Raw genomic sequence first — 27,910 nt, 5'->3', positions numbered from 1 at the left:
ATGGGGCCCCCTAGCTTCGTCCCTGAAAGTCTGGGGCTCCAGCCAAGTGACAAGGATCCCATGCCCTACCTCGGTGAGGTGGAGGTTGGGGCCTGTTTTGGGGTTCTGGGTTACTCTGGTCAAGGTAACAAACTCTCCCAGCTGCAAACCCCACCCTTTTTAAGCACCTGGAATTTTTTATTAAAAAACATAATATTTATTTATTTATTTTTGGCTGTGCTGGGTCTTCGTTGCTGACTTTCCTCTAGTTGCAGTGCACGGGTTTCTCATTGCGGTGGCTTCTCTTGCTCTGGAGCACAGACTCCAGGCCACGCAGGTTCGGTAGTTGCAGTATGAGGGCTCAGTAGTTCTGGCTGCCCGGCTCTAGAGCACAGGCTTAGTTGCTCCACGACATGTGGGATATTCCCGGATCAGGGATCGAACCTCTGTCCCCGGCATCTGCAGGCAGATTCTTTACCACTGAGCCACCAGAGAAGCCCCAAGCACCTGGAATTTGATGAGACCCGTGGCCAGTGCTCGTGGGTTCATGTGGGGGCTCCTGGCAAATTGGGACCCCGCGCTGTCACCCCAGCCTTCCTCTCAGCTCTGCTAGCTTTTTTCTCTCCCTTGATTTTGGGAGGCTTCTCCCTAAAAGATCCCCATTTGGCGGAGGGGAAACCCAGCCTGAGCAAGTGCTCAGAGTCCTCGAGTGCTACCCGGAGGAGCTGGGGCATGACCTCAGATCTGATTCCCGGATGCATTTGTCTCCTCCAGACCTCACCAACTCTTCAAGCTCACTGGAGAGGAGCAAAGGGATGTCGAATCCCTGCTGCGCTGGCTGTAGCCAGAGGGAATTGGATGCTAGAGTCGGATTGCCTGGACTTGAATCCTGGCCTCTTTTTCTCACCAGCTGTGGGACCCTGGGCCAGGGACTTAACCTCTCTGAGCCTCAGTTTCCTCATCTGGCAATTGAGGATAGTAAAAGTGCCTCCCACACAGGTGTGTGAAGAGGGATGTAAAGAGAGCTTAGAATGGTCCTAGCTCATAATACTGTGTATCAGGTATCACACAGTTACATAAAAAAATTACGTATCACACAGTTACAAAAAAAATTATTTTGTTTGGCTGTGCCAGGGCTTAGTCGCAGCACACTCTTAGTTGCGGCATATGGGATCGAGTTTCCACCCAGGGATCGAACCCAGGCCCCCTGCATTGGGTGCCTGGAGTCTTGGCCACTGGGCCACCGGCAAGTCCCAGACAGTTACATTTTTATCATTCATTTCCTCTCTAGTTTGGACCTATCTAGGATTTGAGGAAGGAGCTAAATAACTGTCCTGGACTTCAGCCTCCATGGAGACCCATGGGCAGCTTTGGGGCTGGGGAGGAAGAGCATTTTGTCAGGCTTTCAACCCTGAGTTCTGTGAGGAAAGAAGGCCCAGTGAGAGGTTCCTCCTTTTGGGGAGAAGCAGAAAGGAAGGGCTGGGAGTGAGGCAGCCATGGGTACCCTGTCCTCAGCTCCCCCAGAGCTGGCGGTTCCCCCCTCCACGTAACACACACACACACACACACACACACACACACCCCGCGCCAAACCGAGAAAACTAGGTCAGCCTATTTGGGGAGAGGCAGTAAGCCACGTGCCATGTGTAGGGCACCCCCTTATTTGAGCCTGGAGCTCAGCACTGCAAGGGGGTACCCCATTTGGGCCCTGGCACCCCTGCTGCTCTGAGACTTTGGGCCAGCACCCCTCACCAGCCATTCTGGGCCTCAGTCTCCCCATTGGCACAGAGGGCAGCCCCAAGGGTCCAGACTCTAGAATTCTCCCTGACAAGGGAGCAAAGGGCCACCCGCCTTCTGGTGGCTCTGCCCCATTGGGTAGAGTTGTCCAGCCTCCTCTCTGTCAGCAGCTTTATCTCCTGACTTCATCTCCCTCAAGAGGCCCTCCTTTATCTCCTCTATTGAGGAGGGCGCTTCCCAGAAAGTTATTCTAGTGTCCCTGAGACTGATCCCAGCAGAGTTCATTTACTTCTGCAGGAAAATCCCCAAAGTTTGATTCTATTGTCTTTCTCTTTATTTTGGACCTTGACCTTGAGGCTCAGAAAGCCCCAGCCCTGACCTTGAACTCTCGGGCATCCCAGCTTATGGCAGCGGTCACACTTACCCCGCTTGCTGGTGTGACTTGACCAGCTGGGAACTGTGCCCGGGTATGAGGGGCCCAGGAAAGTGTATCAGGTTCTAGACACACCTCTTTTTCTTTTCTTTTTTCCCCCTTGAAATAACATACATTTAATATCTCATAGTTCTGTAGATCAGAAGTCTGATCTCACTGGACTAAAATTAAAATGTCAGCAACACTTTGTTCTTTTCTGGAGGTTCTAGCAGAGAATGCTTTCTCTCCTTTTCCACCTTCTGCCTGCACTCCCTGGCTCACGGCCCCTTCCATCTTCAGAGCTGGCAATGGCCAGCTGAGTCTTTCACACATCACACCACTTTGCCTCTGCTTCCCTCATCATATTTCCTTCCCTGAATCCCAGCCACACCTCTTAGAACTGGGAAAGCAACTTGAATTTCCAAGAGGTGCTCCCGTGGAAGGGAGCCACCTGGGCCTTCCACGCCTGTCTCTACCAGAGCTGCTCCCTTTCCACAGGTATTCTAGAGAACAATCATATTCTTAGAAAGGGTTCCCCAGTTCAAAATAACCACAAACCAACCAAGACAACAGTGCCTCAGAAGATGGGCTGAGTCATGGAATCTGTGGGCTTCCCAGGTTGCTCAGAGGTAAAGAATCCTGCTGCTAATGCTGGAGACATAAGAGATGCAGGTTCGATTCCTGTATTGAGAAGATCCCCTGGAGGAGGAAATGGCAACCCACTCGAGCATTTTTGGACAGAGGAGTCCATGATGTTGAAAACAGTCAGACACAACTGAGTGACTGAGCATGCATGAAAGATGCTTAGAAGCGTGCCTGACCCATTACAAGTGTCCAATAAATTCTACATGGTATTATATTATTACTGCTATTATAGTGATCAGCTTGCCAGGTTGCTTGCTTCTAAAACTCCTGTGCTTAGTCAGCTCAGTCGTGTCTGACTCTTTGCAACTCCATGGACTGTAGCCCACCAAGCTCCTCTGTCTGTGGGGATTCTCCAGGCAAGAATACTAGAGTGGGTTGACATGCCCTCCTCCAGGGGATCTTCCCAACCCAGGGATTGAACCCAGGTCTCCCTCATTGCAAGTGGATTCTTCACTGTTTGAGTCACCAAGGAAGCCCAAAAATACTGGAGTGGCTAGCCTATCCCTTCTCCAGGGGATCTTCCCTACCCAGGAATTGAACCAGGGTCTACTGCATCACAGGTGGATTCTTTACCAGCTAAGCTACCAGGGAACCTCTAAAACTCCTTGGTACACAATAATAGTAACTATTAATATTGTGGTAACTCAACTGCAGAGAGGATGCTCCCTTGACCCCAACACTGGTACAGATTTAAATGAAATAGTGAGAGGGAGGGGAGCATGCCTGGGTTAGTCCCCACCCTACCCCATGTCCTAATAAGGGGCCAGGCAGCCATGGACCTGGCTGCCAGGTCAGATCTAGGTCCTTGGTTTCAAAGCCCTGTCTAGAAAATGTCCTCGGAAACCCTGGTGTCAACACGCTGGTGAGACATTAGAGCCAGTGAGAACTGGGTGGGCTTTAGTGTTAGTGGTTGGAGGTGTGGTTATCTCTACTATTCTTGTTTCTGATTGGGCCAAATCTACACTCTTACAACCTCCTTCTCCCTCCCCACCCACCCCCTGGCATCTTGGTCTCCAGGCCCAGGCGTGGAGCCTGGCAGCCACACTGGGAAGTCGGGTTTGCCCGGAGTGTATGGGACAGGGCAGTGCTGGGAACTGGAATTTCCAGGGACGAGGGGAAAGCTTGCCACGTTGGTCCCTCAGAAAGGTGGAGAATCTGGAATGTGCCAGCCAACTCTCTGCCTGGTAGGGCAACACACAAAGGTTTCTGAGTCCCATTTCTAAGATGCCCCCTGGAGCCTTCATGTCATATTCAAGGCCCTCTATGTCAGATCTGTAAACTTGTAATTTCCTCCTAAAGTCACATACAAGAGGAAAATTAATCACCATTCATCCAATGGTGATTAATAGTTTCAGTTAGTAGGATACTAGTTTCAGTTAGTAGGATACTAGTTCATGGAATTTTGACTTTTCTCCTCTGTCCTCCCTGGCTAAAGAGGAAGTCCCCCATGTCCCATAAATGGAGAAAGTCCTCCTTGCTCATGGCCCATGTAATAGGAGGTCTGCAGTGACTCCTGCCTCTTGGAGGTGACAGTGTGAATCTGGGGCAGGATGGGAAATTCCCATCCATGTGTGCTAAGAGTCATGAGGGCGATTGGTTGAGAAAATGTGACTAGCGTCTCACTCCCTCCCACTCCTGTAGAAACAACCCAGAGCACAGGGCTAGCAACTAGAGGAAGAGAAATGTTCTGTATCATCTTTCTACAGGGGACAGAACCACATTTGCTGGCCCCATCATTGCTCCCATTGTACAGATGAGAAAACTGAGATCCAGACTGGTTATATGACATGGCAAGTCCATGGCAGAGCTGGGATCTGTATTAAATCAGGTGAACCCTACTGTCCTATTCTTTCTGCTCTGCCCTCAAGGACACCTCAAATGGAGCCATGACCCCCAATCATTCATGGTTTGGGGGCTAAAGAAATCTTGGGTTAAGGACTTCCCTGGTAGTCCAGTGGCTAAGACTGCACTCCCAATGCAGGGGGCCTGGGTTCAATTCCTGGTCAGGGAACTAGATCCCACATGCTATAACTAAGAGTTTGTATGCTGCAACTAAGACCCGGCACAGCCAAATAAATAAACAAACAAATAAAAGAGATCTCAGGTTAGCAGAGTCCAGAAGGTGGGTGCTGAGCTACTGGGTGGCCTCATCTGCTCTACTAGTTTCAGATTAGAAATTCAAACACTTGAGAGAAAACAGCTTGTTTTCTTCCCTCTCTCAGAGATAAGCATTAGCTGGGGCCTTGGCCAAGCTCTCAGCGCCCCCAAAGGAGGGTCTTGTGGGAGTGAAGGCTCAGATACCGCAGTGGGTGGATCAGGAGACAGATGGCAGCTGGGGGCTGAAAGCCCCAGGAGACCCCGAGAAATCACCCCTGGAGTCCCTCGCAGTGCTGATTCCGGTGGCCCCATCAGCGCACGTCCACCTGTAGGATCTTGTCATGAAGAGGCGCCTGGCAGGGCCAAGCAGGGGCCACCAAGGGGTTGGTTGTCCTTACTGGGAACTGCAGGGCAGACTAAACTCAGTCGGCCCCCATGCCCTTGATCCCCAGTCATGGTTTCCCCCGTCTTGTCTCCTCTAGATGGGATCTATTATGGAGACAACCGGTTTGACACTGTGAGTGAGTCGGGAACCGCCACGCTGAAAGCTCGGCCAAGAGTCCGGCCCCTGCTCACCTTTCTTCCGCTGGTGAGTACGTTCTGCCCTGAGGTCGGAGGGTCTGCTCTGGGCGGGCCACCTGGGCTGCCACAGAGAAGGCGGCCCCACCTGCCCTGGTCCAAGTGGTCATCAGCCTCACCCTCTGTCCATCCTCTTCCTTCCTGATGCCAACTGAGGGTGGCTACTGGGAGGAGGCATGGCTCACGACAGGAAGGCTGAGATTAGGGATGTCAGCTCCTTTGAGTCGAAACCTAAGGAGGGGTTATGGGGAACTTGAGTGCAGAAGCAACGCAGCAGTGGGTACCTCCAGCTCAATGGGATTCCTATTTTACACTCACCGGGGGCTGCCTGCTCCATGCCAGGCCTCGCATAGGATGCTGGGATTCAGAGATGATTGACCCAGGATTGCTCAAGGAACCCTCTGCCCAGTATAGGGGATAAATCAGTAAAGAGACTGTTAATACATAGACCAGAGCAGGAGCAGCCTACCTAGCCACAGGGATTGGTCAAGGAAGGCTTCTTGGAAGAGGTGACACCGGAACTGTCTCAAAGGTCAAATAGCAGTGACCCTTGGGAGAAGAGCATGTGGACTGCTTTATTTGTGGGTCTGAAACTGCCAGAAACCAAACACTCCCTTCTGGAGCCTGTGATTGGGCTTTTGTTCTCTGACAAGGGAAAGAGACTCAAAACAACCTCCCCGTGACTGGTTCTATTTACTGTGACGAGAGCTCTGGCTTTTCCAAGACAGCCTAGGCCTGTGCTGTCCAATAGAAATACAATGCAAGCGTCAGGTATAACTATTATTTCTAGTAGCAACATGAATAAGAAATAGGTAAAATTAGTCCAGAGATGATCATTTCAACATTTAACCAGCGTAGAAGGTACGACTGAGATGTTTTACATTCTTTCACACTAAGTCATCAAAGTCTAGCGTGTCGCACTTCGAGCACACATCCTGCTTCTGAGCAGTGACATTTCAAGGGCTCAGTAGCCACTTGTGGTCAGTGGCTACCATATACAACAGCCCAGATTTAGACCTAAACAGCCAGCCTCATAAATTCTAGGTTCATTACCATCTGTGAGACCTGGGTCCCAGTTGGGACAGTGACATGGGGGTCACAGCATCTCATGCTTCCATGAGGCTCTGTTCTGCCTCAGCTCAAAAGGCACCAAATCGTGATCTGAGTTTTCAGGGGCCCATTAGACCTCACAGCACCCAACACCTTGGTCCCCCCACCCACAAATTCTGCCCAGCACTGCCTGGCACAACCACCTCCCTTGCACCATCGTCAATTTTTTTCTGGTTGTTCAGCCTCGCCACAGACCTGAGATTCTAGATGGGAGAGACTGAATCTTACATTCTCCTTGCTGTGTCCCCAAGGCCTGTATGTGGAGGGCTGAGCATACAGACCGCTGGGCATACGGCTTTAATTTATTTTCCGCTTACAAAAGCAATTCACGGACATCGCAGACAAATACAGAAAGTACACCACCACCAGTGAAAAGGTATAAAGCAAATGAGTCCACTCCTCACTGTTTCCAGAGATGCATAAAACTGTTTCCAGGGTTACCGCACCCATATATGCAGATGAAACAGTTTTGAGATTGTCTGTCACTAGAGGTGAATTTGATTCTCTCCCTTCATCTACCGCATACTCAGAATTACAGCAGTGGGCACCCAGGGCTGACACACCCGTGCCCACTGTGGTTGATAAAATATTGAAATAAATGGCTGTTGCCCCTTGAGTGGCTGTTGGTCTCTTAGCTCCTCTCTCAGGTCTGCACCAGCAAGTAAAGCGTTAATGAGGCATAACTGAGTTTGTTCTGATTGGTCAGCATCCTGTATCCCTGCCTCTACCCACCCATGCACTTTGGACCACTTGATTAACAGCACAGGTCCATACCTTTCTGCCCTCCTCCCTTCTGGTTTGGGTCCTCTGGTTTGGTTCTGATCTGGGCCCACTAGGGCCTGACTGGGAGTGCTGCACAGGGTTAGGGGCTGCTGGCTGGTACTGGCTTGGGAACAGTCCTTCAGGGCAAGCCTCAGACCCAGTCCCAGGAGATGGGGGCTTCTCCCCAGCAGACTCACAGCCCCTCACTGGTGAGGACAAGGGAATGAACACACCATGAATCCACAACTGAAAGGGACCTCGTGGGGTCCACACCAGCCTCCCTAGACGCTGGCAGGAACTTAACCCAGAAAGGGAAGGTCATTCCATGCCTTCAGTGCCAACTGTGCAGCTGGCGTGGTCCTAGCCAACAGCAGGGCCATGAGATCGTGACTGACTCGTGGGGGGCCCTTCCTGTGTGTCAGGCACCATCCCAAGTGCCTAGCATGTGTTAACTGAACTGATAGAGAAGCTGAAGCTCAGGATGGGGAAGTAACTTGGTCAAGGACAGGCAGCTCATAAGTGGCAGAGCTGGGGTTTGTAGCCAGGCTCCCGGGTCCAAGTTCTATTGGGCCATCCTACCTGCCCTTCCACCCACGACCTAGAAGCTTTTCCTTCTTCCCTCCCAACATCAGCCTGCAGAACCACCTGCATCTCCTGTGTCTGCCTCTCTGCACTCCTGCCTGGCCTTTTGGGGATCACACACCCCTCTGAGACCATGCTGAGGCTGTGGGCCACATCCGCACGATCTTGCTTACAATTCCAACACAGGGATCTCAGGCCCCAGAAGCCCACCTATGATGCACCTCGAGATTAGGAGCCCTGAGCCTGACCGCTTGTGTCCTGGGGACTTGTTTTGCTCCTGACTCAGGTCCTAAGATACAAAGCAGCTCCAGCATCTGGGTTATGGGGAACCCATCTCCTCTGCCTTAGGCTCTGGACTGGGGCCTCTGCTTTCCCCTTGCTGGGACAGAAGGCCAGGAGAATGAGAGGCAGGAGGACAGAACTGCAGGTTCACACGCAGACATGCACACCCTGCCCCCAGCCCCACCCCCAAGCCAGGTTGGCTGGGGAGCTGGGCTGTGACACCGCCTCACAGCTGGGCCTCGCCCCTCCCTGTCCTGCCTTCCCACACTCAGGGGGCACCTCCCAGGCCTGACCCTGGGGCAGGGGAGGTGCCAGGCTGCAGTGCCCATGACAGGCCCATGCTCTTCCTTGAGTGCCAGCCAGGCCGGGCCGTCTTCTGAGCACACAGTTGCTCCCATGACCCCTCATGAGCCCCCCGTGGGATGGTGTGAGAGGGGAGGGCAAGATGAGGAGGGGACAGGCGTGGCTGGCGCTTCTGCTTCCTTCCTAGACCTTCCTTGCCTATTGAGGTGAAAGTTCAAAGGATGGAGAAATATTCTGGCCTACTCCATACTTTCCCAAGCAGCTGGCCGCCAAAGGCCAGTTACGAGAAGGACCCTGGGATCTCTCGGTGACTGGGATGGGCTCTGGATTGATCCTTGGGTGACCAGTCCCAGCTCTGCCTCTGGGCCATGAGGCCCTTCCTCTCCCGGGGCCTCTGGCTCCTCACCCATCAGCAGGGTTACATGGGATGGTCTGCTAAGGTCCCCTCAGCTGTGACTTTCTGTGTTCAAATAACTCACTAACAGAGGGGCAGGAAGTGGGGTCAGGTCTCTGGAGGCCCCCAGAGATGCCAGGCCCTCTGAAAAGGAGGCCCTCTAGCCACCAGGGCTTCCCCGACCCCACCCTGCCCCAACTTCCTGCTCTGAGAACTCCAAGGAGCTGGATTAGCATGGCAAACTTCAAAACTGGGGGTGGGGGGTGGGCACGGACCTTGGTGAGCATTGGAATAAGAAAACTGAAGCCCAGGGAGGGGGGATGCATGCAACTCCCTCAGCTCCTAGGCAGAGACAGACCCCAAGCCCAGGTCTTCTCCCAATTCCCATCTACACCACCATGGATGGGCCTGGGCTAAGTCTGGGAAGGGGCCTTTCTCCCCACTTCCTTCTCCCTCCAAGGGGAAGCTCGGCCCAGAATTCAAGCCAGAGTCTGTCCCTAGCTTCTCAGAGCTGAGACGGTAGGACGGCTGGTGGTGGGAAGGGCAAACTTGTCTCTGGGGCTGCCTCTGGCCCTACCCCAGTCTGAACCCGACCATCTCCAGGGCAGTGCATATGAGGAATTGAAAAAGAAATGCCAATGAGGCAAATATGGGGAAACTGGCTGGACAGGTCCCCCAGGGTGCCTCGGGCGGTGAGAGCTCCCTGGGTCACCCCACCCTCTGAGTCAGGCAGGGCTGGCAGGGCCTGGGGAGATGTCAGGCTGGGCTCCGGGCAGGAAGCCTGACTGTTTGGAGGCCCACCCTCTACTCAGCAGAGATGCAGCCCGAGTCAGCTGGATTTCTCCTTTCCACCCTTCCTCTCTATCCCCGTCCCCAGGAGCTGTCTTGGAAGCCAAGGCCCAGGCTCCCTTTGGGGTTGGCGCTCCTTTGGGTGAGCTGGGGAGTGCAGTCGGTCATGATTGGCTTTTGAGTGATTCTCTTGGCTGATGTTAGCTGGCAGGGCTCTTGGGTAGGGGAGCTCCAGGTGTTCCTGTGGGAGTGGGTGTCGGAAGCCTGCAGCCAGTGAACAGATGGAGCACCCTTTCCCCGCCGAAGCCACCCTGCCTCTGCCCACCTGGCTCTTCTTCCACAGGGAGGGCCTCAGCCTGAACCCCCAAAGCCCAGCATACACCCTCATCCTCACCACATATGACTGCCCCTTGGCCACCAATGGGACTTCCCAGGTGGTGCTAGTGGTAAAGAACTCGCCTGCCAACGCAGGAGACGTAAGAGACACGGGTTCTATATCCCTGGGTCGGGAAGATCCCTGCAGGAAGAAATAGCAACCCACTCCAGTATTCTCGCCTGGAAAATCCTATGGACAAAAGAGCCTGGCAGGCTATAGTCCATAGGGTTGTAGAGTTGGACACGACTGAAGTGATTTAGCACACACTCTTGGCCACCCTGTGGGTTCAGGGATGTGTGCCCCCCACTCAGGCTGCCTTCAGAAGGACTGATTGGGAAAGAAGCTCTAGAAGTGACCTGAAGTGTCAAAGTGTTACTTGCTTCAGTTGTGTCCAACTCCCTCTGACCCCGTGGACTGCAGCCTGCTGGGCTCCTCTGTCCGTGGGGATTCTCTAGGCAAGAATACTGCAGTGGGTTGCCATTTTCTTCTGCAGGGGATCTTCCCAACCCAGGGATTGAAACTGGATCTCCTGCATTGCAGTTCTTTACCACTGAGGCACCAGAAGAGGCCTAAGGGCCATTTGAATGGAGGATTCTAGGGACCTTGGTGTCTGGAGCAAGGTCAGGAAGGGGGCGGGGTGGGCTCTTAGGGCTTGTCTCCTTGACCCCATGGACTCCTTGCCCTGCAGGGCAACAGAGCACAGCCCGCTACAGATGAGAGAGATCCTGGGGTGGCAGGTCGGTCCAGAGTAAGACAGTATTGTTTGTGGAATTCGTCCCCCAGGAAGGAGGCATGAGCTTCAGCAGAGGGCAGGGGCTGGGGCAAGGAAGTCCTGGAGCTCTTTTTATATTAAAAAAAATTTTTTTTCCTAAGGTTATTTTTTTTTACATGGACCATTTTTTTTAAAGTCTTTATTGAATTGTTACAGTATTGCTTCTGTTCTATTTTGGGGTTTTGACAAGGCATGTGGGGTCTTAGCTCCCCATCCGGGGATCAAACTCACACCCCCTGCACTGGAAGGTGAAGTCTTGACCACTGGACCACCAGGAAGGTCCTGGAGCTCTTGATTTTAAATGCTCACTGGGTCCCCCAAAGCCGGGAAACAACCGCCAGGGCTTCACCCAGCTGGGGACGCTGGGTGCCGGGAGGGGTTTCCTTGTGGCCCTCACTCCGGGGGCCCGTCCCCCTGCTCCCCAGCCTTCCGCAGTGTTCCCAACCATTCCCGGCTCTGATTCTGACTCAGGGTCACCTCCCTCACCCCCCGAGCTCTGCACCGCCCCCTGAGGTGCCCCAGCCAGGCTCCTGGAGGAATCTGTGAGGAAGTTTGCATTCCATAGTGTGTCACTAAGGCTCTGAGCTGGCTCGCACTCAAGGTCAACTGTGGGTAGCCCGTTGGCCCAACCCTTGTGACCCACCCTTGGGGTTGGCCTGCGATCTGAGGAACCCCAGGTATGAGGATGTGTGTCCCGGCCCAGGGAGGGCAAGGGGACTGGGCCGGGGCCATCGGTGGGGTGAGGCTGTCCCCCAGATCCTTGGTGGTGCATCAGGGGGCTAGTGGTGGGCTCTGACTCCCTATAACTTTAAGGGGGAGACAACCTCAGTCCTCAAATAGTGAATGCTTTCCTCCCCTCCTCTTTTCTGCTTTCTTTCCTCCTTCTCTTTAACTCTGAAATATTTGTGGTCAAAAGGGCAGTAGGGGATTCCCGGTGACCTGGCCCTAACTTCGGGGAAGCACCCATCTATCTCTTCAAGCCCAACCAGACAGACACATCCCAGGAGTCCCTCCCAGAACAGAGTATCCATGGACTCGGGCCACTGCTCACCCACTGAGCCTTGTTAGGACCTGAGGGGTGGGGGCCCAGAGAGATGCCCCCTCCTTGAGTGCTTCTCTGTGGGATCTCTTTAGGTGTGGGGAGGCCTCTGATGTCACAGCAAACCCACAGAGGTGGGATCAACCCCATCTTACAGATGAGAAAACTGAACCTCAAAAGGCAAGAAGGGGGCACACTTCGTGACCACGGAGTGTGTGATTCTATCTTTGAGACGATGGAGTTAAATTAAGATTGCCAGAGTGGTCTGCTGCTGCTGCTGCTGCTAAGTCGCTTCAGTTGTGTTCGACTGTGTGCAACCCCATGGACTGCAGCCTACCAGGCTTCTCCGTCCATGGGATTCTCCAGGCAAGAACACTGGAGTGGGTTGCCATTTCCTTCTCCAATGCATGAAAGTGGAAAGTGAAAGTGAAGTCGCTCAGTCATGTCCGACTCTTAGCGACCCCATGGACTGCAGCCTACCAGGCTCCTCCGTCCATGGGATTTTCCAGGCAACAGTACTGGAGTGGGGTGCCATTGCCTTCTCCAGTGTGGTCTACCCACCTACAAAATCCATGCTTTTCTTCTTTTTTTAAGTATTCATTTATTTGGCTGCACTGGGTCTTAGGGACAGCACACAGGATCTTCACTGCATCATGCAGCATCTTCACTGCATTACGCAGGAACTGGTGTAGCAACACCTGGACTCTCTAGTTGTGGTTCACAGGCTTAGTTGCTATGCAGCATGGAGGATCTTAGTTCCCCAACCAGAGATCGAACCCACATCCCTCGAATTGCACAGTGGATTTTGACCCACTGGAGCACCAGGGAAGTAAGTCCCATGCTCTTCTTGATTACAAGAACTTAAAAAAACAAAAACAAAAAACTACGGATTGTGTGTGTGTGTATTTTTTAATTGTGAAGGAAACAGAAGTTCATTGTTCAGAACTGAAAATAGAGACAAGTATAAGGAAGGAAATATATATAAATATTCTCAGAATGGCATTTCCGTCCCTAGGCTCCCTGCCAGCTAATCATTGCCGGGTGACCTTTCAGTATACAAGGCTGTGATGGGGCTGCTTGACTGAGCTGGGGAGTGGGCAAGGTGACGGGGATCTTAGCTTCTGGGTGTTGTCCGGGTGTGGGTTCGGGAAGGGCTGAGGCCCAGCTTCAGGGGGAATGCCCCACCTGGACTCTGCCCCAGGCATTGAGCAAGGCTGCTGTTGCGGAGTGGGGGTGGCCTGGCTGAGGATGGAGGCACCAAGAGGCTGCCCCAGCAGAGGGGCTCAGATGCTCATTTGCATGTTCTTGGTCATTTCCCTTGCCCACCGGGTGGCCACACCCTGTCCCTCGATGTGGGGCCGCTGTCCTTCAAGGGCCAGACACGTCTCCCTCCTGAGTCTGCTTGAGGGGTACGCCAGCCCCTGCAGGCAGCCCCCTGGGGCGTGGGGTCTGTGATTTTCCCAGGGCAAGCGTGCTGAGGGTGGGGCAGCCCTTGGCTGACTGCGGCAGTCACAGGCCCACGATGGAGCCAGAGGTGACCTCAGGCCCAGTCCTGCCCGCTTGGCCTCGCCCTGTGACTCCTGGAAAAGCAGCTTCACAGACTCCTCCCTCCCCCCTCCTCTCCCTTCCTCTTCCCCTGCCCCACCTTGTTCCGCCGCCCCCCTCACCCCAAGAACTCTCCCGAGACAAAGACGGAGGTCCATCTCAACACCTGGTCGTGGAAGGGTGGCCTCTGGTGTTCAGGCCGCTGCCCACATGGCACAGGTGAGCTGAGCACAGGTGGGACTTATGGGCCGGGACTCACAGAACGCCAGGCTGGAGATGATCCTAAAGAGCGTTCACAGGAGGGAGGGAAGGAGGCCCTTTGTTCCCAGTTAATTGGTGGTGGGTCTGGCGCCAGAACACAGACTTTACACCTCCCTGTCCTGTGTTCCTGCCACCTCTCATTCATTCATCCAGGAGTTTCTTCACTCATCCAACTCTCACTGAATTGCCCTGTCTGTGCCAGGTGGGGCAAAAAGAATCAGCCATCCCCCTACCCACAGACAGGCTGGGCTGGGCCAGCAGAGACCAGGGCCACCTGTAACAGGCCTCGTTTATGCTGGAGGAGAAGGCAATGGCACCCCACTCCAGTACTCTTGCCTGGAAAATCCCATGGGCAAAGGAGCCTGGTAGGGTGCAGTCCATGGGGTCTATAAGAGTCGGACACGACTGAGTGACTTCACTTTCACTTTTCACTTTCATGCATTGGAGAAGGAAATGGCAACCCACTCCAGTGTTCTTGCCTGGAGAATCCCAGGGATGGGGGAGCCTGGTGGGCTGCCGTCTATGGGGTCGCACAGAGTCGGACACGACTGACACGACTTAGCAGCAGCAGCATGCTGGAGGAAAAGTGTGAGTGTGAATAGTGGCAAAGAGGGCAGGCTCCGAGTTCCAGTATCAACGCTGCTGTTTATTAGCTCTATGACCTTGGGCGATGTACTCAGCCTCTCTGTGCCTCTGTTTCATCTTCTATACAATAAAAACAACAACCTACCTCTTAGGGTTACTACGACGATTAACTAGGTTGCTACATGTGAAGTACTCAGAACAGTGCCTAGCGCATAGTAGGCACCTAATAAATGTCAGGTATCAGAATGCACACACAGGGTGAGGAACACACTGAGAAGAGAAATGAACTCGGGCTGAGGTTGCCAAGGAGGGCTTCGTGGAGGAGGGGTATTTAATCTAGGGTTTAAAGGATAGGTAGGAGTTAGCTGGACAAAGAAGGGCATCTAAGAATAAGAGCCAAAGTTAAAGGAGATAGTTAATAAGGATCTACTGTATAGCACAGGGAACTCTTCTCAATACTCTGTAATGACCCATATGGGAATAGAATTTTAAAAAGACTGGATATAGCTATATGCATAACTGATTGATTTTATTGTGCAGCAGAAACTAACACATTTTAAATCTACTATACTCTAATAAAAAAAAGAGCAAAGCAAGATTTGGGAGGTCTGAGAGTATGTGGGAGTGAATCTCAAGCAGCTGCAGTGATTCTGCACGGTGGGGGAGAGAAGTAGAGCCAAATCATTTAGGGGCTTTTTCAAGCTATAGATTCACCCCCAGAACCTCCAAATACTCCCTCCAAGGAGTGGTCTCTCTGCCGTACTGAAGATCCCTGCTGCAGGGAGCCCATTTGCTCTTGAGTGAGGCAGGTCTCCAGGGACACTGGTGGAAAAACACGAGAACCACTAACTGGAGCCCAGAGTTTGTGGAGTGGGTGGGAGAATGTGGCGGGAGCTGTGGACAGGACAGCTTATGAAAAGTCTAGAACGCCATGCGAAGGCGTTTGGGTGTCATCCTCCGGACCGACAGAAGGACGCTGAACAGGGAAGGGACCTGCTCTGGGATGCATTTTATTTCTTTCTTTCTTTTTAAAAAAATATTTATTTATTTTTCGTTGCATTGGGTCTTAGTTGTGACTCCAGGGCTTCTCTCTAGTTGGGACATGGGAGCTCAGCAGTTGTGGCCCCCAGGCTTAGTTGCTCCGAATCAGGTGGGATCTTAGTTCCCCAGCCAGGGACTGAATCTGTGTCCCCTGCATTGGGAGGCAGAGTCTTAATCACTGGACCACCAGGGAACTCCCTGAGATGCATTTTAGAAAGAACATCCTGGCATCAGGCTTAAAAAATGGGGTGAGGCAGAAGCCAGGGAGATGATAGCAGTAGTCTGTCTGTCTGGGTAACAGACAGTGAGGACTGAAGGAGGGCCAAGCTTTCGGGGTAGCAGGAAGGGAGGGACACAGGATGTGCCTGGCAGAGCCAGGTGAAAAGCTGGGGGTGTGGGTGACGGGTAGATGCTTGGAAAGACAGTGATACCTAACTAGCTGTGAGTTCTTAGGCAAGTCACCTAACCTTTCTGCCTCAGTTTGCTCATCTGTAAAGGGGAGGTGTAATAACACCGATCGCATCTCATGTTGTGAAAAGTAAATGAATTAAGAGATGGAAGACAGAGCACGTGGTACAGATGGATGTGAGAGTTGGACTGTGAAGAAGGCTGAGCGCCAAAGAATTGATGCTTTTGAACTGTGGTGTTGGAGAAGACTCTTGAGAATCCCTTGGACTGCAAGGAGATCCAACCAGTCCATTCTGAAGGAGATCAGCCGTGGGATTTCTTTGGAAGGAATGATGCTAAAGCTGAAACTCCAGTACTTTGGCCATCTCATGCGAAGAGTTGACTCATTGGAAAAGACTCTGTCCTCTGAGGCTAAGGGAGGCAGGTGAGGAAGTTCACTCCCCGTGGAGATGGATGCTGTTCACACCTGTGCATTTGCACACTGAACTCTGTCACCACCCAAGCCAGGGCACTGGATGCCAGCTCCCTGGGTCCCCGTGTTGAGAGGGGAGTGACGTACCTTCCAGGTCTGTTTTACTAGCACTTGCATTAAAATGAGTTTGTATTTGCCTTCCTCAGTCCACGCTGGTGGAAGGGACAGCTAGCCCAGGTAGGTGGGAGGGGAAGAAGCAGGGCCAGCTGGGGCTTGGAGCTGCATTCATTTCAGTATTGGGGGCTCCTAAGATCATGGCATCTGGTCCCATCACTTCATGGGAAATAGATGGGGAAACAGTGGAAACAGTATCAAACTTTATTTTTGGGGGCTCCAAAATCACTGCAGATGGTGACTGCAGCCATGAAATTAAAAGATGCTTACTCCTTGGAAGGAAAGTTATGACCAATCTAGATAGCATATTAAAAAACAGAGACATTACTTTGCCAAAAAAGGTCTGTCTAGTCAAGGCTATGGTTTTTCCAGTAGTCATGTATGGATGTGAGAGTTGGACTGTGAAGAAAGCTGAGTGCCAAAGAACTGATGCTTTTGAACTGTGGTGTTGGAGAAGACTCTTGAGAGTCCCTTGGACTGCAAGGAGATTCAACCAGTCCATCCTAAAGGAGATCAGTCCTGGGTGTTCATTAGAAGGACTGATGCTGAAGCTGAAACTCCAATACTTTGGCCACCTCATGTGAAGAGTTGACTCATTGGAAAAGACCCTGATGCTGGGAGGGATTGGGGGCAAGAGGAGAAGGGGACGACAGAAGATGAGATGGCTGGATGGCATCACCGACTCAATGGACATGGGTTTGGGTGAACTCCGGGAGTTGGTGATGGACAGGGAGGCCTGGCGTGCTGCAATTCATGGGGTTGCAAAGAGTTGGACACGACTGAGCGACTGAACTGAACTGAAGGAGTGAGGCTGGACTTTGGGACCTACCCCAAGGGTAACAGAGTACCACAGCACCTCAAGCACTGTGGGGATGTGATAGGTGTGTTCTGGACTCTGTGTGTGTGTGTGTGTGTGTGTGTGCGTTCCAAGGCCGCTCAGGAGACAGACTTCCATCCTGTGGTCTTTGGGATCTAATGCGTTTTCAGAGTTAAGATCAAAGGTGGGGTGGACAGTATTACCTCCAGCCCATAAAGTCCGTCTGTGTTCCTCATTCACACATAATTATAGGGTGACCCAGAAGGTGCTTCTGGGATTCCAGGCAGCCTGCTTTGATTGCTCACAATATTTTCACTTTTGTGGGAAGAAGATTTAGAACACAGATTCCTGGGTTAGGAGCATTATCTCCTGTGGTCGTCATAATGGCCCCACAAAGCAGGAAATACCTCCATTTTATACATGAAGAAAATGAGTCTCTGATTTGTAGAAAAGGGAAGTTGGGAGGCCTAGGTTTGCACCCTGTCTCTTAAGGGATTTGAGATAACATAGTGCTGGCACACAGTAGGTGCATAAATGATAGATGAACATCATAGTTGCTACGGCTCATCCAAGCTCACACTCCTGGCAACATCACACACGCACAGGCAAAATCCAGAGCACGACTGGACTCTGAAAACTCTTGATGAAAAGTCCCTAGGTCTTTCTACTTTCCAATTATGTGCAAAAGAGTAATGAGAGCTCAACCCTGGCTTTTATTTTTATTTTTTTTTTCAACCCTGGCTTTTAAAGGCCTGGCCTCCATCTCATCAAAATCAGAGTATACGTACTCCATGAGGGTTATTAGCCAATCAGTCGTGGGTATACTGCAAAGAGTTGGACAGGACTTAGCGACTGAACAGCTAGACAGTCTTGTGTACTGCCTCTCGTGCACTATGTACCGCATCTCAGAATGCAGGGTTGAGAGAGGTTGAGAACAAGTATGTGGCCATTTGACTCAAACAGAGGCAGAAAAAAAGTAGATGGTGGAGCAAGGCCATTCCAGTTCTTCAGAATTCTTTAAGAATAAAATGAGTTGTTTGCTGCCTTCATATAACCAGAGACTAATTCTGAGACTGCCCTTGATACCCCGAGGTCTTGTGGATATTTGTGAAACATCTGCCTTGAATCCCTCTTCGTATATATTAAACCATTAAGTCTAGAGAGTTGGCGCCATCAGCCCATCAGTGAGTAATAGCTTGGCTTACTATGTGTCCATGTTTGGGGGATTCATATAAGACATGTCCGTGGGCTCCAAGGAGCAACCAGATCTCATAGGAGGAACTGGGGGAATATCTAGAGCGCGAACAGGAGTCCTCCCTTGTGGGACTTGGCTGCGGGTTGCTCTGAACAGCAGTCGGTCAGTATGGCCTGATGCAGACAAGGGATGGCTCTGTAGGAATAACAAGAGCTAACGTTTGTTGGAGAAGGCAATGGCACCCCACTCCAGTACCCTTGCCTGGAAAATCCCATGGACGGAGGGGCCTGGTAGGCTGCAGTCCATGGGGTCAATAGGAGTCGGATACGACTGAGCGACTTCACTTTCACTTTTCACTTTCATGCATTGGAGAAGGAAATGGCAACCCACTCCAGTGTTCTTGCCTGGAGAATCCCAGGGACGGGGAGCCCGGTGGGCTGCCGTCTATGGGGTCGCACAGAGGCGGATACGACTGAAGCGACTTAGCAGCAGCAGCAGCAACGTTTGTTGGGTTTTCACTGCATGCCAGGAGCTAAGTGTGTTTTGTGTATTGCATCACTTAATCCTCACAACTTCCCTAGAATAGGTAAATTCTATTTTTCTTTTGTGACCATGCTGTGTGGCATGTGAGAACCTAGTTCCCCAACCAGGGATCGAACCTGTGCCCGCTGCCACTGGGAGTGTGGAGTCTTAACCACTGGACTGCCAGGGAAGTCCCAGTAAATTTTATTTTTAAATCAGTTTCATAGTCAAGGAAACTGAGGCACAGAGAACCTAAGTCATTGGCTGAGTCATATAGCCAGTGGAAGGCAGAGCTAGAATTCAAATTCAAGCAATCTGGCTCCAGAATTTTCTCATTCCCTCTACTGTCTTTCTAGAGGGGCTCTGTGAATCCTTTTAGGGTTAGAGACTTGGACTTTAGTGAAGCAAATACTCAGCGGGGGAGCTCCACAGACCTGGGCTTAGCACCACTGGTCGTGAGAGTGTAAACAACTTGTCAGACTTCTAAACCTCTGCGTTCTCTGGCTCACGGGGACAACTTCTTCATTGCAGGGTGGTGTGATGGTGAGCATGTGTTCACAGCACAGAGCAAGGGGTGTTACTGTTAGAAATGGACAGTGGGAAGAGGGGCACAGCCTGACCAACACCCAGTATCAGGGATGAACGTGAACCAGAGGGGTGGGTTGGAAGGATCCTAGAGAGGGAGCTGGTTCAGTTAGATTGTTGGATTTGCTGTAACAGGTGAATGGAAATTAACACTAGCCTGAAGGATACTGCCAGGGTGTTGAGGACCTTGAAAGCTACCATAAAACGCCCCACAGCTCCTCTAAAGGACAGGTGTGTGGACTTTGTTGACATATGGAAATGTGTGTTTGGAGGGAAAAAAAAAATAGAATGCAAAATTGTATGTACAGACCAACAGCTGTGTAAACGCATTATGGTCTGCAAGCCTAGAGATCTGAAAGGTATCCACAGTGTTGTCAATACTCCAGGTCACCGCTCTTTTCTTATTTACTTTTCTGTAACTACCTAATGAAAACTAAGCGTCAACGGGAGGCCAGGCCAAGGGGGGTTGGCTTTTGATCTTGTGGACATCCCTGGGGAGTCATGAACAGTTTTGTTTTGTTTTTATCTGTTTCAGTTGAGATTTATATACAGTTGACTCTCATTATTTGCAGATTCGGTATCTGTAATTCGCCTACTCACTAAAATTTATTTGTAACCCCCCAAATCAGTTGGCTCGAGCGGAGCAGTGAAAGGTTTGCCAGTGCTGCACAGAGAACCAGCTGAGGTCGAACAGGACATTTTGCGTCCTTTTCTGTTTAGTGCCGTGCTTTTCATATTTCTTTGCTTTTTGTTGGTGGTTTTGCTATTTAAAAATAGCCCTCAAGGACTTCCCTGGTAGTCCAATGGTTAAGACTCTGTGTCTCCAATGCAGAGGGGCATGGGTTAGATCCCTGGTCGGGCAACTAAGATCCCACATGTTGAGTGGAATGGCTAGAAAAACATTTTTAATTTTAAAAATTAAATAAAATGAAAAAAAAATAAAATAAATAAAATAAAATGCCCCCGAAGCACAGGGCCGATGTGCTGTCTAATATCCCTACGTGCAAGGAAGCTACGAAGTACCTTACAGAGAAAATAGGTAAGCTTCCAAGGCGTGAGTTATGGTGCTGCTGGCCATGAGTTCACTATCAGGGAGTTAACAACAGACATTAAATAAGGTATCTTTAAAGAGAAACATGCATAAAGACAAAGTTGTATATTGATCAGCTGATGAAAGTGACTTGACCAAGATTTACAGAATCTTTACCCTGTATTTCCCTCAAGGCATGGCTCCAGTTTTTACTAATTCACTGTTTGCAGCAATTTCACAGACCCTAACTACCACAAATAACAAGACTTGACTATATCACAGAATTCACCCTTTTAACTGAGCCCATATTTCAGTATAATTACAAGGTTATCCCTGTGGACTTTCCAGCAATTATAACAGCCTCACGGAGCAGCAAGTTAAGAACTGTCTGTCTTTCCCTGTCCCCTGATGGTTCTGCTGTCTTTCAGGATGCCCAGGAAAACCATGGACTGGCTGTACCCACACCCTGTGTGCCAGACAGCTTTGCAGACAAACAAGCGACAGGTAAGAGGACCCCAGGCTTGAGACTTGTCCATCTTTCTAATTTCCTCCTTAAGCCCAAGCATCTGGACCTCCCTCCCCAGCTGGTGATAAAGCTGGAGTCTCCAGGCCTCTTGGCTGCTAGCTGCTGTGGGTGGGAGATGAGGAGAGCCAGGGCTAAGGCCCAGGGGAGGAAGGATGGTTAGGGACGTGGCCAGAGCAGGAACAAGGGCAGCGTGAGTGATAGAAAGAACCCTGGAGTCAGGCAGCCCTGGCTTTGAATCCCAGCTCCCCCGCATATTAGCCTCACTCCCTGGGGCAAGTCACTTAACCCCTTGCCCCTCCTTATCTCTCGCAAGACAATTCCAGTTCTGGAGGCGCAAAGTACTGGATAGGAAGTGAGTCACTTCTTGTCAGATCCCTGCTCAAAACCCACCAGCAACTTCCCTTGTCACCTAACGGAAGGGTTCTTGCCAGGACAGCCAGAATCCGGCCCCACCTGGCTTAATCTGCTGGCTTTCTCGTCTCATCCCACTCTCCTCGCTGCTCCTTCAAGATCCAGGCTCGTTTCCAGCCTCGGGCCGTTGCACTTCTGCTGTCCAGTCTGTTCTTCCCTTGCACGTGTGCACAGCTCGCTCACTCTCTCTCATTCCGTCTTTGCTCCAATGTCACCTTCTCAGCCAGGTCTTCCCGGACCTTGCTATTCACACTGCACCCTCGGCACCCCTCCTGGGTTTCCCCTCCATATCACTCTTCACCTCGATGTGCTGGAAATTTACTAATATATTCACTGTCTATTAAATTGTCCCATTAAAACACAAGCTGCCAGAGGGCCAGTATTTTGACTATTTTTTGGTTTGTCTTTTCTGCTGTGTCCCAGCTCTTAACACTTGGGTGCTCGATGGATGTTGTCTGGTCTTTATTTTGAAGTCAGGAAACTGGGAGGAGCCCGTCAGAGCTGCACATTTCTGGGTTTGTTTCATTCTGTGCCAGAAATTGAGAGGTGGGGGAGGCAAAGGATATGTGCCCCTCAAAGAGGAGTAACCAGGGCATCCTGGTGGTCTGCAGACACTAGGGAGGGGGCAGGGACTGGGGCCGGGGGATAGGGATTTGAGCCTCTGGGGCCAGGGTGGAGGACTCAGTATCTCTCTAGTGCCTGAATCATCCAAGTCAATTCATTTCTACATACCCCATCCATCCGGCAGTCCAGAGTCCATTCCAGTTCTCTGTGAGGTTCTCTGGGTTCTTGGTAGATTCAGGATCTTTAGAAAGCAGGAGTTGCTCACGCAGATTTCTTCCTCCCAAACTTTCACCCAAACTTCCTCACCGAGGTGTCCAGGCCCCTACTTCCATCCATGACTTCCTATCTTTCCCAGCTTCCCGGTCTTATGCAGAATGAAAAGTTAAGCACAGGTGGTAGTAATCAAAGTGATTACCATTCTCTGGACCTAGCACCTGATATGGAGAAGGCAATGGCACCCCACTCTAGTACTCTTGCCTGGAAAATCCCATGGATGGAGGAGCCTGGTAGGCTGCAGTCCATGGGGTTGCTAAAAGTCGGACACGACTGAGCAACTTCACTTTCACTTTCCACTTTCATGCACTGGAGAAGGCAATGGCAACCCACTCTAGTGTTCTTACCTGGAGAATCCCAGGGACCGGGGAGCCTGGCAGGCTGCCATCTATGGGGTTGCACAGAGTCGGACACGATTGAAGCAACTCAGCAGTAGCAGCAGCAGCACCTGATAAGCTCTTTCCATGCTTTTACATAAATTCTCTTAATGCTCACAACAGCTTTAAGAGGCAATTGCTGACGTTATTCCCATTTTACAGATAATGAAACTGAGGCTCAGCAAGTTTAACCAGTGTGTCCAAGGTCACACATTTAGTAAGTGGAGAGCCTGGATTTGAACCCTGGCGTTTCTGGCTTTGTACCAGCTGAGGCACCTGTAAGAAACACCCGGTGCACTCCAAGGGGCTAACTGAAGAGAAAAGGGATTATATATAGGACTGTGAGCAGGGCAGAGAAGCGTGAAGCCTGAGCCTCGGAAGCCAATGGAGAAAATTCAGCACAGGCTCCAGAGGCTGTGCCAGGGACAGGCAGGGGCAGGGGTCCCTCCCAGGAGAGGTCAGGAGACTGGAGACATGGCTGCTTCTCACTTGGTGTTCACAAAACCAGCCAGCTGCTCTCTCAGGAGGTTAGCAAGCCCGCACTGCCCACTCACCCTCCTCACCTCTGCCTCTCCCTCCTTTCAGGCACCAGCACACTCGTCAATGGCAACCTCCGACTATACAGCTCTGTGGGGGACCTAAGGCCTGGGCACTATGGCCAGGACTTACTCATCCCCCCACCTCCTCCAGGCCCAGCGCCGGCGCCACCCCTAGGCGCTCTGCAGCCTCCAGAGTTCTCACCGCCACCTCCACCCTCCACAGCTCCCCCACCTCCTCCCCTGCTGGAATCACCACCCCCACCCCCACCCAGCACAGCCCCAGCTCTGCCCCCAGGAATGGGGGCCCTTCCCCCGCCACCCACCGTTTCCTCCCCATCCACACCCACGCCTCCTGACTTCATTCCGCCCGCCCCACCCCAGGCCGTTCAAGCCCCACCTCTACCCCTCTTGCCAGCCCTGACACCCCCAGCCCCAGGGTCTCCTCATACCATGGGGACACGCCTCTTCCCCGCTGGGGGTGTCACCAAGTGGAAATCGGAAGTGGCGCTGAATGGCAGGCAGCCAGAGGCCCCCAGAAGCAGCGCCCCCAGGAGCCCTGCTGAGCCCACGGAGGCCCTCCCAGGTCCGGAGTCCCACCTCACCTTCCCCCGGTCATTCAAGGTGCCTCCCCCAACCCCAGTCAGGACTTCGTCCATCTCTATTCCAGAGGCACAAGGGACTCCTCCTGAGGACAAAGAGTCCACCAAGAAGGGCCCCATTCGACCCTCACTGCCTCCCAGCTTCCATATCCGCTCTGCGTGCCAGGCCTACCCCGACAGGGCTGCTGAGCTAGCGCTCCCCAAGGAGCCCGGTGCTGTGGCACCGGCCGGTCCGAGGCGGGGCCAGCCTCAGGTCCAGAGCAGTGAACAAGCCGAGACGCCACCTCCAGCCCCTCCCCTGCCCCCTCCTGCACCCCCACTCCCTCCGCCAGCACCCCCGCTGCCCCCAGCCGCCCCTCCTCTGCCACCTGCTGAGAAGGCAGCCCCTGCACCTGCTGGCTTGATGAAAAGACCCAAGTCTGGCTCTCCTGCTCCCAAACCCAAACCTGAACCCCCCAGCCCGGAGGAGACAGCGTCTTCGGAGCCCATGGACTGGCGGGACCCCAGCCAGATGGCAAAGCTGCGGGACCAGCTGTCAGCCTATCTTTGCGGCTCCAGGAGAGAGGACCGGCTCGCCAGTCACAGACCAGGTCCAACGGCAGCCTCTCAGGAAAGAGAGGACCACAAGCGTCCCAGCTTGCCTGCGAAAGAGGCGCCCCCGAGTCTGCTACAGAAGGAGGCTCCCCCGAGCCCGCCAGAGAAGGAGGCCCCCTCAAGTGTTCCTGAGGAGAGTCCCTGCAGCCGGCCAAAGAAGGCTGCCACCAGCCTGATCCTCCCTCCTGTGGACTACCTCCCCCAAGACGCACCAACTCCTAGCGTCTGGGAGATCCGGAAGAAGCTGGAGGCCCAGCTTTCCTCATTAGCTGAGAAGGAGGCCAGGCCCAGCAGAGGGTCTCTGCCTCCCAAACCTCAGCCAGAAGGGGGAAGAATCTTTGAAAACAGAGATGGTAACAGCAAATTCCCCAAGCCTGTGGCCAAGAATCTGCCACCTCTATCCACCACCCCTCTGCCAAACACACCACTCCAGTCCAAGGTCACACCTGGACCAGCCACCTCACCCAAGGCCACACCTGAACCAGCCACACCACCCAAGGCCACGCCCGGGCCAGCCACACCACCCAAGGCCACACCTGAACCAGCCACACCACCCAAGGCCACGCCCGGGCCAGCCACACCACCCAAGGCCACACCTGAACCAGCCACACCACCCAAGGCCACGCCCGGGCCAGCCACACCACCCAAGGCCACACCTGAACCAGCCACACCACCCAAGGCCACGCCCGGGCCAGCCACACCACCCAAGGCCGTACCTGGACCAGCCACAACACCCAAGGCCACGCCCGGACCAGCCACACCACCCAAGGCCATGCCCGGACCAGCCACACCACCCAAGGCCATGCTTGGACCAGCCACAACACCCAAAGCCGTACCTGGACCAGCCACAACACCCAAAGCCACGTCTGGGCCAGCCACACCACCCAAGGCCACACCTCTACCCATCACATCTTCCCAACTGATAGCAGAAAAGAACCTGGTCCCAGCTGGGCAGTGGGAGAAGCCAGAACATGAAGAACTTGCAGTGCCCTCCAAGCCAGAGGTAGAGGGGCACTCCTCAGAGACCAGTAAGCCTCCTACACAGGGAGCCCTCTCATCTCCAGCCTTCCCCCCAAAGATATCACCTGGGCGAGAAGAGGTGCCGTGTTTCTACAAGCCCCATTGCAGCCAGAACAGCTCCAGCAGAGAGGTGGCTGTGGTGATGCCCACCCTGTCCAGAGGAGAAGCTGCAGGCTCAGGCAAGCCTGTGGAGGTGAAGGAGCCCCAGGAGCTGCCACCCAAAGCCCCAGTCTCATCCCAGGCTGCTGACGAACTCCTCAGGCACCCGGTGACGGGGGAGGTGGTGGAGAGGGGCTCCCCGATGGCCCTGCTCCTTGCGGCCAAGCAGAGGGCCCAGAAGGGGAGGCCCAGGGGGGCCGCCCTGGGCCGGTCCTCCCTGCCAGGGAGTCTCCAAGGCCCCAGCCAGCCCAAGGCAGGGTCTGATACCATCTTGTACAACGAGGGCCAGCCCAACTCCTTCACTGTGGTCCCCAAGGTGTCCAAGGAGACTGAGAAGGTCCCCCAGCTAACCTCGCCAGGACAACCCAAAGGACTCTGTCAGTGGGAACTCCAGCCCCGCAGGGACCCAGAGGACACGGAGTCGTGCAGCGGGCCCAGCTGGACAAAGGTGAAGCCCCAGGCCTCCGCGGCCTGGGAGAGACCAGCGCCCTCCAGCCTCCTCCAGGGCCGCCTGCTGCCCAAGTCTTTCTCCTCCCCTCCTTCTCCTTCCCACAAGCCGGAGGAAGACAAGGAGGAGGAGTTCAACTTTGAGGTCATCCCGCCGCCGCCAGAATTCAGCAATGACCCCGAGCCCCCGGCCGCCCCCTTGCAGTATCTGGGGCGCCGGGGTTCGCCTCCCCGGAACAATTTCTCAGACTTGGGGCAGCCCGCGAATGCGGGCCCACCCCGCGTCTTCTCTCACTTCGCGGATCCAGGTCCAGCCCGGGGCCTAGAGCGCTTCTCCGGCGTGGGTGGGGGCCGCTCGCTCATCAAGAAGCGCCTGTACGTCGGGGAGCCCCACCGCAACCCAGGGCCGCCCCGCGGCGGCACCGGCCGCAGCCTGAGCTTCCCCAACTGCTTCGGGCCGCAGCCCGGGGGCCCCTTCGCAGCGCCCAGCGGCCCAGAGATGCGGCGCGTCAACTCGGCTGGCCGCGGGCCCCCCGGCGGCCTGCACTCGCGGAAGGTGTCCCTGGAGGCCCCTCGCGGAGAGGCCAAGTACAAAGCTCTCGGCGGCGGCGGCGGCGACTACGGCTGCACGCAGGCCACCGGCAGGTGAGCGGCGGGCTGGGAAAGCAGGGGAGAGGGGAGCTGAGCAGGGAAGGCAGGGGAGACGGGGGCTAGGCAGGGAAGGCAGGGGAGAGCGGGGCTGGGCTGGGAAAGCAGGGGAGAGGGAGGCTCACCCCCAGACCACCCGGAGCTGGCCAGGCTGCAGCCATCAGCCTGGACATTTGGTTTTCTCCCTCCTGGCTCTCAGGGCAGAGAGAAGGGGCAGGAAGGCCCGCTTCCCTAACACCCACTGTCTCCTTTGTCTTCTCTCTCCTGACTCCGTCTTCCTAGAGTCCCCGTGTGGGGTCGGGGAGAGCTGAGTGGTCCTTGAGTGCTGAGATTTCCCATCACCGAGTTGCATCCAGAGCCAGGCTAGGAGGGAAGGGTTCTGAGAAGGAGGGTATTGGGCATGTACTCTGGCAACAGGGCCTGGACAGGAGGGAACCCTGTGGCTGATGAGTCAATACTGGGGTTCCACTGGGGAGGATAAGCCCTGGGCTTGAGGGGCAGCTCCATCCTTCCTCTGATGGCCCTGGGGAGATTCTCGGGGTGATGGTTAACCAGCTGCAGATACTAACCTCATCTCTCTCCTGCTTCCTGCCAGGTCTCCCCACAGCAACACGCAGTACGGAAACTCCATCAACACATTCACTGTGAGGCCTGGGACCCGCCATCCCATCTCCTATGCCTACTCAGGGGCCCATTGGAAGGCCGCGTCCTGAGCTCAGGGTTTTCTCAGCTCTCCTGCAAGGGGTTGGATCCAGGCGCTTGTTTTGGTGGGGTTGGGAGGGATGCAACTGGTGTTAGGTGGCCTCACTCAGACACAGAAGAGTCTTTGTTTCCCAAAGACAGACAGATGGACAACGAGTGAAGCCTTGGCCCCAGGAAGATCAGGATTGGACTTCTGTTTCCCAAAGCCTTGGTGTGGCTGTGGACTGTCTGCAGAAGAGGGTGGGAGGGAGGAGAAGGGAGAAGAGAAAGAACCTTTAAGGACCCAGAGCCTGAGTTTTCACTATCTGGGACTATTTGCTTTAGTAGGGCTTACTGAAAGCAGCTTTCCAAGCAGCCCTGCTGAGCAGGTTCTAAAAGGAAGAGCAGGGGCACTGGCTCCCAATGGGAACCCAGTGGGAACCCATCAGAATGGCTGTGGTTGCCGGTCAGGCTCTCATGAGGGGCTGGGGACCAGCTCTGGGTGGGGGTGCAGGGTGCTACAGGTTGCTCTCAGCTTCCACCTGTCCACCAGTTGCCAATCCAGAGGTGATACCTGGGGTTGCTGGTATGAAAGCCACACTGAAGTGGGATCAGGAATATGCAGGCACAACAAGTGGG

General features: G+C 53.5%; 1 protein-coding gene across 1 annotated transcript; it reads left to right on the top strand.

Annotated features, from left to right (window-relative positions):
- C23H6orf132 (chromosome 23 C6orf132 homolog) lies at positions 1-27,303 on the top strand. Its single transcript, XM_070777608.1, has 8 exons — positions 1-124; positions 5,353-5,459; positions 6,882-6,935; positions 9,343-9,401; positions 10,015-10,147; positions 20,862-20,937; positions 23,170-26,587; positions 27,186-27,303. Exons 1-8 carry the CDS (start codon positions 1-3, stop codon positions 27,301-27,303), a joined length of 4,089 nt encoding a protein of 1,362 aa, XP_070633709.1.
- The last annotated feature ends 607 nt before the right edge of the window (positions 27,304-27,910 follow it).

The sequence above is a fragment of the Bos indicus genome, chromosome 23 (assembly GCF_029378745.1).
Source record: "Bos indicus isolate NIAB-ARS_2022 breed Sahiwal x Tharparkar chromosome 23, NIAB-ARS_B.indTharparkar_mat_pri_1.0, whole genome shotgun sequence".
NCBI classification, from domain to species: Eukaryota; Metazoa; Chordata; class Mammalia; order Artiodactyla; family Bovidae; genus Bos; species Bos indicus.
The sequence above is the reverse complement of the archived record's forward strand: the minus strand, read 5'-3'. Positions and strand labels throughout refer to the sequence as shown.